This window comes from Chinchilla lanigera, unplaced genomic scaffold, assembly GCF_000276665.1.
Source record: "Chinchilla lanigera isolate Chin_1 unplaced genomic scaffold, ChiLan1.0 scaffold00001, whole genome shotgun sequence".
In the NCBI taxonomy this organism is placed as follows: Eukaryota; Metazoa; Chordata; class Mammalia; order Rodentia; family Chinchillidae; genus Chinchilla; species Chinchilla lanigera.
Genome location: NW_004955402.1, coordinates 31,651,727 through 31,668,430, shown reverse-complemented (window position 1 = coordinate 31,668,430; position 16,704 = coordinate 31,651,727). Strand labels below are relative to the sequence as shown.

General features: G+C 42.5%; 2 protein-coding genes across 2 annotated transcripts in view; one reads left to right on the top strand and one right to left on the bottom strand.

Moving 5' to 3' along the window:
- Haus1 (HAUS augmin-like complex, subunit 1) overlaps positions 1-4,150 on the bottom strand; it is a 14,696-nt gene extending 10,546 nt beyond the window's left edge. The window contains exons 1-2 of the mRNA XM_005372866.2: positions 4,079-4,150; positions 3,160-3,334 (exon numbers count right to left, since the gene is read on the bottom strand). Coding sequence (XP_005372923.1) covers positions 3,160-3,334; positions 4,079-4,108 — 205 coding nt within the window. The 5' untranslated portion in view covers positions 4,109-4,150. The remainder of the gene's footprint in view (positions 1-3,159; positions 3,335-4,078) is intronic.
- A 2,166-nt stretch (positions 4,151-6,316) lies between these two features.
- Positions 6,317-16,205, top strand: Atp5a1 (ATP synthase, H+ transporting, mitochondrial F1 complex, alpha subunit 1, cardiac muscle). Its single transcript, XM_005372864.2, has 12 exons — positions 6,317-6,570; positions 8,549-8,627; positions 9,394-9,563; positions 11,614-11,787; positions 11,890-12,056; positions 12,247-12,395; positions 13,331-13,482; positions 13,590-13,814; positions 14,463-14,570; positions 15,011-15,155; positions 15,697-15,847; positions 15,984-16,205. The coding sequence occupies exons 1-12, from the start codon at positions 6,511-6,513 to the stop codon at positions 16,063-16,065; spliced, it is 1,662 nt and encodes a 553-aa protein (XP_005372921.1). The 5' UTR covers positions 6,317-6,510; the 3' UTR covers positions 16,066-16,205.
- Positions 16,206-16,704: the final 499 nt, after the last annotated feature.

The following is a 16,704-nucleotide window of genomic DNA, read 5'->3' as shown; positions in this document are numbered from 1 at the left end:
TGTTGGTTTTTTTTTTTTTTTTGCTTTTAGTTTTTTTCCGGTACCGGGAATCGAACTCATGACCTTGTGCTTGTCAGGTAGATGCTGTGCCACTGAACTAAATCCCCAGTCCCTTGACACAGGGTTTTGGTAAGATGCCCAGCAGGCTGGACTTGAACTTGAAATTCTCCTGCCTCAGCCTCCCAAAGAGCTGGGATTGCAGGTGTGTGCTACCATACCTAGTCCAAATTCAGTCTTGTACATGTAGATACCCAACTTCCCAGCACCAAGAGCAAAGCAGGAGGCATCACAATCTCATTGCAGGCTATATTAGGAAGCTACAAGTGGTAAAAATTGCATAGTGCTGGCACAAAAATAGACATACAGATCAATGGAACACAACAGACAATGTAGAAACAATCCCAGGCACATTGAGCCATCTGATCTTTGACAAAGGGGACAAAAACATTGGCCTCTTCAATAAATGGTGCTGGGAAAACTGGTTAACTACATGCAGAAGAATAAATCTAGTACCATACTTTTCACCTTGTACTGAAACCATATCAAAATGGATTAAAGACCTAAATATTAAAAAGAAACAATCTCCTGGAACATAAAATGGAAAAACTTTTGAAAATATAGGCATAGGCAAGAACCTTCTGAACAAGAAATAATACCAAGAACCAATAAATGGTATTATATCAAATTAAAAAGCTTCTGCACACCAAAGGAAACAACCAACAGAGTGAAAAGATAACTGACAGAATGGGAAAAAAAATTGTCAGCTACTGCTTGCACATAGAACTAATATCCTGAGCATACGAAAAAGTCTAAAGAATTAGACACTCCCTCAACAAAAGACTCAATCAAAAAATGGGGAACAGATACTTTTCATAACGAGAAGCACAAATGGCCAATAACTACAAGAAAAAATGTTTATGGCTGTGGCAGTGCATGCCTGTAACCTCAGCACTTGGGAAGCAGAGGCAGAAGGACTGCTGTGAGTCTAAACCCAGCCTAAATTACAGAGCAAGACTGCCTCAAAAAAAAAAGGAAGAGGGGCTGGGGATTTAGCTCAGCGGCAAAAGCGCCTGCTTGGCAAGCGCAAGGTCGTGAGTTCGGTTCCCGGTACCGGAGAAAAACCAAAAAAAAAAAAAAAAAAAAAGGAAGAAAAAGTTTCTAGTCAAAGTATCTTTGACAAGTAGAGAAATGCACATCAAGACAACATTGAGATTCCATCTTATTACAGGAAGAAAGGCTATTATCAAGAATTCAAAAAACAACATACACTGTAGAGGTTTTCTACATTGCTGGTGGGAAACTAGTACAATCAATGTAGAAATTATTATGGAGATTTCTCAAAAAAAAACCCCTAAAATCAGAAATCACATTCAACTCAGCTCTACCTCTTCTGGGTATCTCTGCAAGAGTTAAAGATGTCGTACTACAGTGAATATATTTTATAGCTGCTCAATCCTGCTAAATCTTGGAAGCAGCCTGTATGTCCCTATGTCCATCAACAGATGAATAGATAAAGTGTGGTTTTCATACACAATTGACCTCTACTCAGCCATAAAGAAGAATAAATTTGAGGCACATTTAGGAAAATGGATGCACTTTGAGACTCCGAATGCTAAGTAAAATAAGTCAGACACAGATGTTAAGAGTCACATGGTTTTGCCCGGTGTGGTGGTGCATGCCTATAATCTCAGCGCTTGGGAGGCTGAGCAGAACTGTTGTGAGTTGGAGACCAGACTGGGCTACAAAGTGCACTCAAGGCCAGCCTGATTATAGAAATGGGTAGATGCTTTGCAGATGGGAAGGGGATCTAGTGACGGAGGGAGAAGGCAAGGAGAAAAGGGACAGTGAAATAAAAAAGATTAAGAGGAAATAATATGCATGTACCAACTCACCACAATGAATGTATCCTATTGCAAACACACTAATAATTTTTGTTGTTGTTTTTTGAGACAGGGTCTCACTATGTAGTTAAGGTGTTCCTAAACTCACTCTGTTGCCCATGCTGGCTTAGAACTCACAGCAATCCTCCTCCCTCAGCCTTCCAAGTGCTGGGATTACAGGTGTGTGCCACCTTGTCTGGCCAAGAAAGGTTTTTTTTTGGGTACCAGGAATCGAACTCAGGACGTCACACTTGCCAGGCAGATGCTGTACCACTCAGGTAAAACCCTGGCCCCCCAAATTTTTTTAAATGAATGCAATAGAAGGATATAGGCAAGGGCTCAATGGCATAACACTTGAAATATATTTAAGGACCTAGGTTATCCACATGTAAAAGAAAAGGTTTGTATGACTAAGGCATGAGGGTTAGAAACAGACTAAACAAACATAAGGGAAAAATCACTGCATCTTGTGTGTTAAGCTAAATTTAGGCACTTTTTGTGTATGTGGTACAAGGATTAAACCCATATGTTACTACATGCTAGGCATGCACTCTGCCACTAAACTACATCTCCAGCCCTTTTTAATTTTTTATTTTGAGAGTTGGTCTTACCAAGTTGCTAGGGCTGGCCAGGGACTTGCAAACTATTCTAGCTCCATCAGCCTCCAGAGTAGCTGGATTATAGGTGTGCATCACCATGCCTGGCTAGTCTCATGTTTTAGGGTTCACTGTTTTGCTATTGGAGTACTAATAAAATATTTACTACAGCTGTGTATGATGGCACACATCTGTACTCCCAGCCACTAGGATAAAGTGGGAGAAATGAAAGCTCAAGGCCAGCCAGGGCAAAGGAGGAAGATTGTCAAAATTAAAAAGGCTGGGATGTAGCTCAATGCTCTCTCGGTTGGAAACACAGAATTGCGTTAAAAAAAAAAAAAGAGTATAATGAAATTAATGATTTGTAAAGTTAATACTAAGATAACAGTGGAAGATAAATCTGGGTAAAATAAAGAAGCAAAGTAAATAGCCCACACTAATGTTATGTACCTTAGTGTTATAAAATTTGCTTAGTTCTATTCATCATCTCATGCAAAATTCTAGATTTAGAGGCTAAGCCAGGAAGATGGAAAGCTGAAGGCCAGCCTGGGCAGCTTAGCAAAACCTTGTCTCAAAAAATAAAAAAAATGCTGGGGATGTAACTCAGCTGTAGCATGTCCCTGGTTTCAATCCAGTATGGCAAAAACAAAAACAAAAAAAACTCCTCTAGACCTAGATCTCACCTTCTGATTCATACTCATTTGCTTTCTGTTTTAAATCCTCTATCACCAGGCAGGCGTCCCTGTCCCGGACCCTGTTGCGTTCTCCAAGGTGATATAAAATCTCTGTGGTCCGTGGGTTCACCTCATACTGTGGAATCGGTTGATCTCCAAATATCTTTTTCAACCACTCAGCAACCTAACCATTAAAAGAAAGACAAATATTATAAGTCTGGCTTATTTTTATTGTTATGTTGTTCATTGCTATGTTAATGACATGATGGAACCATGACGAAATGCCCAAAAGTGAACTGAATACCTTTTTTTCTGATTAGTCTGGCATCCTACTTCACATCCTGTCTTTTGGAAGTGATTTGATGACAAGAAATAAAAACTGGGCCAGCACAATGGATAACAGTACAAAACTAAAAATTACCAGAGAACAACCCATTCTTTTTTTTAAAGCTACGAAACCAAGGGGCTGGGGATTTAGCTCAGGGGCACAGCGCCTGCCTCGCAAGCGCGAGGTCGTGAGTTCGATTCCTGGTACCGAAAAAAACAACAACAAAAAATAAATTAAAAAAAAATAAAGCTACAAAACCAGTGTAGGGTAAAAACCTGCCTCGTTTGGAAAACCTTTAACGCTCAACACGGGGGAAAAAAAAAGCTTAATATGTGGATGTGGAGGCAGCAAACCAAAGGTCGCTTTGGGTTCAAATTCCCATCGCAGTGTTCTCTGAGGATTCGGACGACGGCTGGGTCGCAGCCAGGGACGGACAGAGTGACTAAACGCCCTCTTCGGGGGGATTCGAAGATGGCAAAGAATGTGTAGTTAAGGGGAGGGAAAACAGGAAGCTTAGCGTGTACGGGAACCACCGGTAGCGCAAGGGTGTCAAAGATGCGGTTTCCAGGAGTCCGCAAAGCCCCGCTCCCGCCCCATCACCTGCGCCTCTTTCTCCTCGCGCGCCTCCATCGCCACCGCTCCCGCCACTTCCGCGCAAGGCCCGGCGGGAGAAACGCCCCGCTCGCTCGAGCGTCCCGCCCGCGTGGCGTGACCACGCCCACACCCCGTAGGTCCCGCCCTTCGCTGTCCCGGGATTTCTGGGAGTTGTGGTTTTTCTGATTCTAGGTCACTTAGACCTTGGACAAGACTGATCCAGGGCGCTGGCTCGGCAAGCCTCTCTTCTGTTACTCCTTTCCTATTCTCTCTGCCTCTGTGGTATATAATCTTGTGGACAAGAAGGACAGCTGCTAGAACCAGGCTATTTTTCCTTGCACGTGTGTTTCATTTCATGCTTGAGTCAACTTTTTTTTTCTTGTCTTTTTGAGACAGGGTCTCGCTATGCAGGTCAGGCTGGCCTTGAGCTCACTTTGTCACGCAGGCTGGCCTCGAACTCTCAACAATCCTCCTGCCTCAGCCTCCTGAGTGCTGGGGTTACAGGTGTGTGCCACCACGCCAGCCAGCTTTTTTAAAAAAAAAAAAAATACCTAAAGCTTTTGGATTTTGGTTAAGAGACATTGGGGTTTGTTTCACATTGACTGCATAAACTTAAATTTTAAAAAAATTCTAAGCTGGCAGTAGCAGCCACAGCAATCTTAAGCTTGTCCATTAATGACCTAAATGTGCACCAATTTTTGTGTGTGTGTGTGCATGAAAATCTTTTAAAGCAGCATCCATTGGGACTGTCACTGCAGCTCAACCATTCTTCTGTTCATTTCTTGCCTTCCCTAAAGTTCTCCTTCCCTTTATCGCTCTGATTTTGTTTGTTTACCAAAAATGCCCTCCCCGCACCAACAGATTTCAGTTTCTTAGTTGCCCAGGTAATAGTTCCTGTTCCAGTTCCGGTTGCTTCTGGGTCTTAGAAACGATTGGTCACTGTGATGCATAGCTGGTCACTATGATGCACATTGTATAAACTGATCCCAGATTGACAAGCCATTCTGCCTCTGTACTTCCTGCTTGCTCATCCCATATAAGCCCTAAACCACCAGAGAGCAGGGCCTGATATTTTAGGAATGATCCCAATCAGTGCTCATTGACATAAATAAATCTGCCTCCAAATTCTGGGTGTCGTTTTGGTGTTTTGGTGTTTCTGCTTGTTGTTGCATTTGTTTTCGTTTTTGTTTTGAGACATGGTCTCACTCATAGTTCAGGCTGGCCTCAAACTTGAAGCAATCCTCCTGCCTCAGCCTCCCGAGTGTGGGAATACAGGCACACACCACCACGCCTGGCTTCCTCATTCTGTATTTAACACTACGAGAGGTTGTATAATTTTCTATCTGTTTTTATATTTTTGCCTATGAGTGTGTGTGCATGTGTGGTACTGGGGATGGAGACCATGGCCTTCATACTGAGCTACACTCTCGACCCTTATTTATTTATTTATTTATTTATTTTCTTACTGATCAATTGATTTGATTGTTTTTGAGACAGAATCTCACTAAATTGTTAAATTACCCAGATTGGGCTCAACCTTGTGATCCTCCTGCCTTAGCCTCTCATACTACTGGGATTATGGGGATGCAACACCACGCTGGCTTCATTTTACAAGGACCATCCATATATACAGCTTTTCATAATATAGGATTTGATATGTAGGTATGGATAAGGGCTATCACAACATGTCTTTCTCCTAAATCATAGGATATTCATTTATTTTGTTGTTGTCTTGTTTTTGAGAGAGGGTCTCGCTAAGTATTTCAAACTGTGCTTGAACTCACTATAGAGCCCAGGCTGGCCTCCAACTCGCGGTGAGCCTCCCGCCTCAGCCTCCCGAGTGGTGGAATTACAAGCGTGCGCCCCTAAAGCCGTCTGCCTCCTTATCTCGCTGCAGGGTATGAAGTGGGGCCGGCGACCTGCTGATTAGCACACTGGCTAGCCGACGCTGCGGAGATGGCCGCCCAGGGGGATGACCGTTGCCACGCCACTGCTACAGCACCACGGTTTAACACCACTGCCACTACTAATCCCTCTGCGGGTCCCTCCAGCGGCGGCGGAACGGGACGACGCCCAGTTCACCTCGCTCGGGTGCGATCCTGGTGCCGGCTTCTTGCAGGTTCCGCTACTCACTGGAGGAGGGGGAACCCACAAGGTCGGCTCAAAAAGACAGAAATAAATATATGACAGATGCCAGAGCCGACGCTGGCCACGGTCTAATCAGTCGTTTTGAGGTCTAAATTTAAAAAAAAATTTTTTTAATTAGAAAAAGTGACCTGCCAAGCGCACAAAGGCAGAGCCGCCCCCGGCGGTGCAGCGAGGGGCGGAACTTCCGGGTCAGGTGGGCCGCCGCTTTGACTGTCCTTGTCTCTCGGCCATTTTGTCCCAGTCAGTCCGGACGCTGCGGCCGCGGAGGAACCTTGCGAGAAGCTGCGAAGATGCTGTCCGTGCGCGTCGCCGCGGCCGTGGCCCGCGCCCTCCCTCGCCGGGCCGGGCTGGTAAGTGCCGGCCCCGGGCAGGAGGAAGGCTTGGCAGCAGGTGGTGTGCGCGGGCTCGGGATCTCCGCAGGGAGGCGCGGGGCCGTGGCGGGGGCCGCCATCTTGCTCCGTGGCGGCTCTGCCGGGCCGGCGGGGCTCAGGGGCCCCTTTGCCGGTGCAGAATGGCGCGGAGTGGTGCCGCGGAGGTCGTGGCCTCGACGTTGCCTGGAGACGGGCCTCTGGAGGATCCCGGTCTTGGCCTGAGAGCTGCCGGAGGAGGGGACTCGGGTGAAGGTCAAGGCTTGGGCCCTGGTCCCCGGGGACGGCTCGGGGCTCAGAGCCGCTGATTGCCTGGGTGTAGCACGGGGAAGGTCGGGCAGCGCTGCGAGCCTTGCGCTCGCAGCCGGGGCCGCCTGACATTGCGTGAAGGTCAGCAGGCCCCGGCATTTCACCTGTGCGCAAGGTCCACCTGAGAGCAAAGAAGTGAGGAAGGTGCCTTTTTGGATACTTGGGTGGGCGGTCCTAGTGCCGGGTCCTAGTCCGCGTGGGAACGCAGCACTGGTGCGGAGGAGCGTTTTGTGCGACAGATACCGGCACAGCGTTGGAGCCGCTTTCTCAGTGCTCCTGATCGGAGGAAGGCTTTACTTTGTGCTTCCTTGACATGCTTTAAGAATTTGCCCTTCAGTTGTCAACCTGATGTTTTGAGCAATTGTTGGACAGTGATTGACAATTCAAAAGTATGCGTCTGAAAGTTGAAATGAATGCACTTTTTTTTTTTTTTTTGTCCTGTTCTACTTGTAGTTAGTAGCATCTGGGTTTTCTGTTAGCAAAAAGCATTTACAGTGTAACGAATTTCATGTACTACCTACAGAGTAGTAGCTTCAGAATAGACAGTGACCACTGGTAGTATCAGAACGAGCTTGAAGGAAAGAGGTCCATGTTCCAGGGTGGTTGCAGATTTGTTCGTGGCAATAAAAAACAGTCAGCTTGCCAGCCTTATTAGTTGCTAATTGAACTCTTATTCCCCCCCCCCCATCCCCTTAGTACTGGGGATTGAGCCCAGGGTCAATCCTCACTCAGCTACATCCGCCCTTTTTGTGTGTTCTGAGACAGGGGCTCCCTAAATTGACTAGTTAACCTGGCCTGGGCATTTACATGCCTCAGCCTCCCATAGTGCTGGGATTACAGGAGTGTACTACCGTTCCCAGTTTGTGTTTTGTCGTTTTTAAGTAAAATCGGAAAATAACCTGAGCAATTTGCCCCTTAGAAGGTAATTGTGTTGAGGATTACCACAACTCAATTGAAGTCTGAAGTCAAAGTAATAATAGCTGGAAGCTTTTAGAAGGAAAGATACTTACAAGTTGTTAATGGTTGCATTTTGGATGGTTTATGGATTGCATTTGTGTGTGTGTGTGTGTGTGGGATTATGCTGGAGATTGAACCGTCTTTGTGCATGCAAGAGTTTTCCCACTGAGCCACATCCCCAGCTCTGGGTTGCATTTTTAAAATACACTTTTTTTTTGAGACAGGGTCTCACTATGTAGTCCAGGCTGGCCTTGAACTCACTACATAACCCAGACTGGCCTCCCTAGTGCTAGGTTTAACAGGCATGCACCACAGTACCTGGCCTGTTAAATACTTTTACACTATTGTGTGCCAGGAACTGCAGTATAAATAAATAAATAAATAAATCCTTTTCCATGTGAGCAATACTCTTTAATACTTTAAGTGTAATTTATATTTTCACCAATAACTTGATCAAATTAAACTGAATTTGTTCAAGCTTGTCAGTTTTGGTGTTTTGAGTCAGGATTTTGCTGTCCAATCTGCGTTGACCTTGAACTCAATGTAGACCAGACTGGGCTCAAACTTGCTATTCTTCCTACCTTAGCCTCCCAAGTGCTGGAATTACAGGCTTACTCTCCCACATCCAACCCAGCTTGTCAGTTTTATGAAGGCTGTTTTAAAAGTCAAAATTTTAAGAATGTTACTGTTCTAGGTGTCCAAAAATGCTTTGGGATCATCTTTCATTGCTGCAAGGAATCTTCATGCCTGTAACGCTCACCTTCAGAAGACTGGTAAGTCGTCATTTCTAAGTCTACGCCACTCTTACTACTTTAAATGAAGATGTATTAAAAGTTACCTAACTATAGTGGATAGATTTTTTTGTTGTCATTGTTAATTTTTTTTCCTCATTTTTATTTACTACAAAATCTCAGGTTCTTAAAACATAATGTGCCGTTTAGCTTTGTCTTGATAAGCTCTCTTCTAGTGAAATGAACTACACTTATGTAATTTTCTTTTGGTATCAGTGCATGCTCTGTTCTGATAACTCCCCTCGGGTGAAAACAAAGTACACATGTTGTAGACACTGTTTTTGTTCTTCTTGTTTCTCTGCTGGAGATTAAACCCAGGGCTTTTGTACTGAGCTACATCCCTAGCCCTATTTTAAAAAAAAAATTTATATACGTATAATATATATATATTTTTTGGAGACAGGATCTCACTAAGTTGTCCAGACTGAGTTCAAACTTGCAACTTGCCACTGCTTCACCTGGCACATTTGCTTTTGTGTGTGTGCACGTGTGTGCGTGTGTGTGCACGTGTGTGCGCGCGCGTGTGCCTTTTTGAGACAGGATTGAAGGGTGGTGTTTAGTTTTATTAGCTTCTTGCTTGATTGACTTTTATGTTGTGAAAAACATTTTTTTCCTGTCAATCACTTTCTCCTTTTCATGGAAGTAAATACCCAGCTTTTTGGAGAAATAAGCTTTTAAAAAGGTCTTAGGACCAGGGTTTTTTATTGTTTGTTGATTTTTTTTTTTTTTTTGAATTGTCTTCTCTTAGGCACTGCTGAGGTGTCCTCTATTCTTGAAGAGCGAATTCTTGGAGCTGATACCTCTGTTGACCTTGAAGAGACTGGTCGTGTCTTAAGTATTGGTGATGGTATTGCCCGGGTACACGGACTGAGGAATGTTCAGGCAGAAGAAATGGTAGAGTTTTCTTCAGGTTTAAAGGTACATAATAAAATAAAGCTTTTGTTTTAGGATCTGTCTTCAGGTATTTATTTACCAATTCAGAGGTTGTGTCAGGTTTGTGTCTGTTTGCCCTAAATGATTTTTTTCCCCTCTTGTTACAGATTGTTTGTAAAGGTAGTAAATTTAAAAGATTTTACTTAGCTAGCTGTTTTACAGGCTGATTTACATATAAATTGTGTTCACTGGCTCCAGAATAAGAAATTTAGTATGCCATCATCCAAATTGCAAGAAGTTTAAGTCTGTTCTGTCCTAGTGGTTAAGATTATTTCATGCCAAAGTATTTAATAACCTCAACCAAATTTCTGGTGAGAAGTTTAAAGTCAGTGACTTTGTATTATAGAAAGGTGAGTTGGTGGTATATCTGTGAGACATTCTAATAATACAGTACAAGTCTACTTTGTATTTGGTTGAGCCTAGTTGTAGGAGTCAGTGCTCTCTGATGAAGGCAGAGGATTATCCAAGTGAACCGCGTGCAGAAAGACTATACACTAAGCACGGATTTCAGGGGAGATGATGTTGATCCTCTTACTAGTGTCTAGTATGGAAAAAGCCACTTGGGCTCAGTGGCACAAGTGCCTTCCTGGCAAGTGCAAGGTCCTGAGTTTGATTCCCAGTACCAAAAACAAAAAGCCACTTGTGGAAGACTAGTAATAGGGTTCTCCTTAATTGTAAAACCTTGGTTGAAAATATGGCCTCTCTTACCTTCATTGTTTATAGTTTTGGAAGGTGAGATTGAAACTTAAATGTAAATGTTCTTTTTGTGATTAGTGTAACTGAAGAACTGAGTTCTAATTTTTTACAACTTACGTCTAAATGTTCTCTATTTAGATAACTACGGGGCTAGTTGATACTGTGTTAAACATAAAGGTTTCTGTGTTTTGAGAGTCTTGTTATATATGTAGTTTTTTTTTGTTTTCTTGAGACGGGCTCACTGTGCAGTTCAGGCTGGTCTTGAACTCAATTTTTAGCCCAGGCTGGCCTCGAACTTGCAGCGATTCTCCTGCCTCAGCCTTCTGAGCACTGGGATTACAGGCATGAGCCACCACACCCAGCTATATGTGTAGTTTAGATTGGTTTTGAGCTCACTATTTCACCCAGGCTAGCCTCAAACTTGTAGCAATCCTGTTGCTTCTTCCCTGTGAGTGCTGGGATTTCAGGTGTATGTCATCACACTGAACTAAGAGAAAGTTTCTGTACCTGCAGTGTTATTCTGTATTTGTTGTAAGCACTGCCCAAGATCTTCTCTTACTCAGCAGACTTTCTAGAGTAACACTGGTACTTCAGAAAGGATTTAGAGACTTTGTCTTGACCAATTTGAAATACAGTTGTAATGATCAGATATAACTTTGCCCTGTTACATTATAAAAATGTATTTTTCACCCCACAGTATTAGGGATTGAACCCAGGACCTTCATATTGAGCTACATTCCCCTTCCCTTTTTATTTTTGTTGTGAGACAGGGTCTTTCTAAGCCTAGGCTGGGCTCAAATTCGGCAGTTTTCTTTTTTATCAGCTTCCCAGAGAGCTGGGATCACAGGTGTGCACCACCCTGCCCCACTAAAAATTTGTTCTTGGTTTGCTATAATTGGATAGCTTTTAATTATTTTTATGAACCTGAGTACAGGTTCTGGTTTTTTTAACTTATGGAACTTGTTATGAATAAAAGATAGAAATCAGGTTTATCATAAAATTTCCATTTTATTCTGATCACATTAATTCATATTGATCATTTGCTTCAAAAAGTATAACTGAAGGAAATGCATTGAAGAAAAGCTCAACTTTTCTAATTTCTTTCTTTTTTTAAGATGAGATAATGTGCACATTAGGCTTACCATAGGTGCTGTCCTAAGATTATTCAAAGGAACATGTTGCTACTTGAAAAATCGTAACCAAAGAAGGTTGGTTGTTAATTGGAAAAATACATAGAAGTAAACCAGATAAAAATGAAGATGCTACTTTTTCCTTGGCTATTTGCATGTCATGTGGTAGTGGTATATAAAGATGGTGTTCATTTGTGTCTTTTGTGCAGGGTATGTCTCTGAACTTGGAACCGGACAATGTCGGTGTTGTCGTGTTTGGGAATGATAAGCTAATTAAAGAAGGAGATATTGTTAAGAGGACAGGAGCTATTGTGGATGTTCCAGTGGGTGAGGAGCTCTTGGGCCGTGTGGTAGATGCTCTTGGTAATGCCATTGATGGAAAGGTGGGTTTTAATGTTTATTAGATATTGCAGCTTTCAACAAACATCAAAATTGAATATTCTAAAGATTACTCTTGATTTCTAAAATATTATTATTTTTTATAGGGTCCAATTGGTTCCAAGACCCGTAGGCGAGTGGGCCTGAAAGCCCCTGGCATCATTCCTCGAATCTCTGTGCGGGAGCCAATGCAGACTGGCATTAAGGCTGTGGATAGCTTAGTGCCTATTGGGCGTGGTCAGCGTGAGCTGATTATTGGTGACAGACAAACTGGGTAAAGACTCAAAAATATAACTTCTAAGTACAATTACTTCTGCAAAGATTACTTTTCTATATTGGAATGGCTAATCCTTTGGCTATTGCAGGCACAGTAGAATGTAGTGTGATTAGTACTAGTAAATTTTATACTTGAGAAATCATTTGAAACATTTAGTAACAGTTATGTTTACGTTCTCTCCTTAAAGGAAAACATCGATTGCTATTGACACAATCATTAACCAGAAACGTTTCAATGATGGGTCTGATGAAAAGAAGAAACTATACTGTATCTATGTTGCTATTGGTCAGAAGAGATCCACTGTTGCCCAGTTGGTGAAGAGACTTACAGATGCAGGTATTAAAAAACTTAGTCTCATTGCTGTTATCTTAAGCTGTTGCAGTTCTTTGAGCAGCTTTTACTTAGTGAAGGCTGATTTTAATTGCTCTATGATAAACTGAACTTTCCTAATGTAAATAAGCAAGTAAAAAAAAATGAGAACGTAAAACACTAGTAAATTTTAAGGTTTTATTTTGATGTGGTAGTGTATACTATAGTCCCAGTACTCAGGTGACTGAGGCAGGAGGATCATGTGTTCAAGGCCAGCTTCAGCTACATAGCTGAGATCCTGTCTCAAAAAACCAAAAAGGTTTTTCCTGTTTGTGGTTGTTTTTTGGTACTGTGGATTAAACCCATGGCCTTGGCACTGAGTTAATACCCGAGTACTTTTTTGCTTAGTTTCCCAGGTGGGGCTCTAACTTTTAAAACTTCGTGCCTCAATCTCCTGAAATGCTGAAATTAAAGGTGAGTGCCACCATATGTGACTGACTGGGTTAATTTTTTTCAGTTTTTGTTTATTTTTTTTGGAGACAGGGCCTCTCTGTGCAGTTCAGGCTGGCTTTGAGCTCATTTTGTAGCTCAGGCTGGTCTTGAACTTGCACCCCAATCCTCCTGTCTCAGCCTCCCAAGTGCTAGGATAATAGGTGTGTGCCACCATGCCCAACAAGATTAATGTTAGTTTTTTTTTTTTCTTGGTTGTTGTTGATTTTCTCTTTTGAGACAGGGTCTTGTTACACATTTCAGGCTGGCCTTGAGCTCACTTTGTAACCTAGGCTGGTCTCGAACTTGCAATGGTCCTCCTGCCTCAGCCTTCTGAGGCGCCACCACACCGGCTGTGTTAATTCTTAAAAGCAAATCTTTTTATCTCTTAGGTAATACTTTATGGTAGTGGCCTGTAATTGTAAATCACAGTACAGATACACTTGTAAGATGTAAAACTTTTTTCTCCTCAGATGCCATGAAGTATACCATTGTGGTATCAGCTACTGCTTCTGATGCTGCCCCACTTCAGTACCTGGCTCCTTACTCTGGCTGTTCTATGGGAGAGTATTTTAGAGATAATGGAAAACATGCTTTGATCATCTATGATGACTTATCCAAACAGGTCAAAGAAAACATTTTTTTAATAATCTGTGTTTGCAACAGAGTGGAAGTTGACAAATACAGCTGCTTTTTAGTTGGTGAACCTCACAGCTCTCTTCTTTATCTTAGGCCGTTGCTTACCGCCAGATGTCGCTGTTGCTCCGCCGGCCCCCTGGTCGTGAGGCCTATCCTGGTGATGTGTTCTACCTGCACTCCAGGCTGCTGGAGAGAGCAGCCAAAATGAATGATGCTTTCGGTGGTGGCTCCTTGACTGCTTTACCAGTCATAGAGACACAAGCTGGTGATGTGTCTGCTTACATTCCAACGAATGTCATTTCCATCACTGATGGGCAGGTATTTCGTTCACTTTTTATTATGGAAGATTTCAAATATATACAGAAGTGAGGTAGGATAAAGTAATCTTACAAAGCTGAGGGTGGTGACACATGCCTATAATCCCAGCACTCAAGGGGATGAGGCAGGAGAATCACCACAAGTTCAAGGCCAGCCTGGGCTACGTAGCCCCTATTTCAAAACATGTAATGCAACCTTATATATTTGTCACCCAATTATCGTTTCATGGTAATAGTGTGCTTCATTCTTATTTCATTTATACTCGCTATTGTTTTCTGCTCCTAGGTAATTTTGAAGCATTTCCCAGATTTATTTCAATACAAGTATGTTACTATTTTTTTCCTTATCATAAGCGCATCTCCTAATTTTATCAGAGTATGTAGGCTAATTTGGATTGGGAGAGATTTAAAGAACTCTTTTGTTGTGTTGGGTTTCTTTGTTTTAAAGGAGTAAGGTTTTTTGAGATAGGGTCTCACTGTGTAGCACAGGCTGGCCTTGCACTCATCCTCCTGCCTCAGTCTGTCAGTATGGGATTATAGGGATGCAATATTATGGGAGGATACTCGCATTCATCCTCAAGTTTTGAGTTTTAATTTTGACATGGTCACTTAAATTTGAGATCCCTTCCTGTGTATTCTTGCATTGTAGATCTTCTTGGAAACAGAATTGTTCTACAAAGGTATCCGCCCTGCCATTAATGTTGGTTTGTCTGTTTCCCGTGTCGGATCTGCTGCCCAAACCAGGGCTATGAAGCAGGTAATTTCACATGTTTGGTAGGATGGGTGTCTTAGTCACTTTGCTATTGCTGAATAGCAGACAGAATACCTGACAGTCACAACTTCGGGGAGGTTTTTTTTTGGTCCATGGTTGGCTGCTGCAAGGCAGGAATAGGATGGCAGAGTAAAAGGTGTTCAGCAATGACAGCCAGGAGGCAGAGAAAGGAGCTGAGCCTGGGAGGGAAATAATACCCTTGCTTCCAGATCACACCCCAGTGACCTGCCCCACACGAGCCCTACACCAGCCCCTCTTCCCCAACAGCAAGTCAGCTATAGATCAGTCACCTTCTAAACACGTGAGGCTCTGGGGAACATTTTAGATCTAAACTAAAACATGGGATATTACTAGATTAAAATCTTATTATCAACTTTATAGAGCTGTGTCATTGAGATACGGTACCAATAACTTATGTATTTCAGGTGGCAGGTACCATGAAGCTGGAGTTGGCTCAGTATCGTGAGGTGGCTGCTTTTGCCCAGTTTGGTTCTGATCTCGATGCTGCTACTCAGCAACTTCTGAGTCGTGGTGTGCGTTTGACTGAGTTGCTAAAGCAGGGACAGTATTGTGAGTTCTTTTCCTTCATCTGGTCAGGTTCCTATTGTATGTTCATTCTTGCCGGGCCTACAGAGCTACATCACATTTTGCAGGCTCTTACCTTTTATCAAAGTCTCTTACCTTTATTTTACTTAAGTCCAGACCTTATTACCATTTGAACGTAAATGCTATAGTGTTAATAATTAGAAAAACTTACTAAGTATTTTAATGTCTTTCTAGGAAATAAGTCCTAGTAGGTTCCCGTACTCCACTGGCTGTATGACTGTAGAACTGGCAGATTTATAAAAATGTTGATGTGGTTTTATTTTGCCAGTGGTTTGAGTCAAAACACTGTAAACACTGGCAGATTATAAGCAGTGCTTCTGGGTTATTCCCAAGGTGATTCCTTGGTTAGGAAGCACTATTAGGTGGAGTTATGACTTGGCTGAAAATGGGAGAGTAGGCGATACATAAGGACATGTCAGTAATTGGAAGCAAGACTTTCTGACTTTGGAACCAAGGCATTCCTTGGTTTGAGCAACTCATTTTATGTTCTTTTGTTCCTTTTCAGCTCCTATGGCTATTGAGGAACAAGTGGCTGTTATCTATGCGGGTGTAAGGGGCTATCTTGATAAGCTGGAGCCTAGCAAGATCACGAAGTTTGAGCAAGCTTTCTTGTCCCATGTTGTCAGCCAGCACCAGGCTCTGTTGGGCAACATCAGGTATGAATGCAGTTGATGTCCTCTTTTATAAACAGCTAAATTTTAAGATGTAAAGTTTTAATCTTTTTAAATTCTGTGAGGCTAGTCACTTAATTTTTTTCTAGGTTAGAATTGATGATCTGCTCTTTCCAAATAGGGCTGATGGGAAGATCTCCGAACAGTCAGATGCAAAACTGAAAGAGATTGTCACAAACTTCCTGGCTGGATTTGAAGCATAAACTCACGGAATCACATCAGATACGGGTTTGGTTTTGTCATGTTTCTTCTCGTAAAAATCAGTTCCATTTGTAAAAGGTATCCTCTCATATTCCTGATGTACAGAGATCACATTAAAATAAAAGTGCCACATCCTGTGGGAGTTTCTGTGGTTTGTGTTATTCTTTAAAGCAGCTGAGATTATGTTGAGGAGTTGGTAAGTGTGCTTCTTCCCCATTTTACTTGAATATTGGTATGATCAACAGGGCTATATAATTCAAGGTTCAACTGTTTGCAAGATTCTAAAGTACTTTAAAGAGATTCATAAATGAGATAACAGTGTATGTGGCAAGTCGATAATACTGAGGAGTTTGGCTGCTCTGAAGAGTTACATGTATAGAGAGATACAGGGTAGGAACAGGAGAGGACAACTAAAATTGTCAAGGAAATAAATGCTGAGAGTGAAAAATAGGTATTAGAAACTGAAGAGAAACCTGGTTGTGGTGGTGCATGTGTGTAATCCTGGCACTCTTGGAGGCTGAAGCAGAAGGTTGCAAAGTTTGAGCTCAGTTTGAGCAATTTAGTGAGACCCTGTCTCAAAAAATAAGGGAAGGGAGTTATAGCTCAGGGCAAAGGCCTTGGTCAAAACAAACACCCTGAAT

Coding starts and splice junctions, on each gene's coding strand:
- Atp5a1 (XM_005372864.2), top strand. CDS start 6,511: ATGCTGTCCGTGCGCGTCGCCGCGGCCGTGGCCCGCGCCCTCCCTCGC. Junction 9,564..11,613: donor AGTTTTCTTCAGGTTTAAAG/GTACATAATAAA, acceptor TCTTTTGTGCAG/GGTATGTCTCTGAACTTGGA. Junction 13,815..14,462: donor TTTCCATCACTGATGGGCAG/GTATTTCGTTCA, acceptor CTTGCATTGTAG/ATCTTCTTGGAAACAGAATT.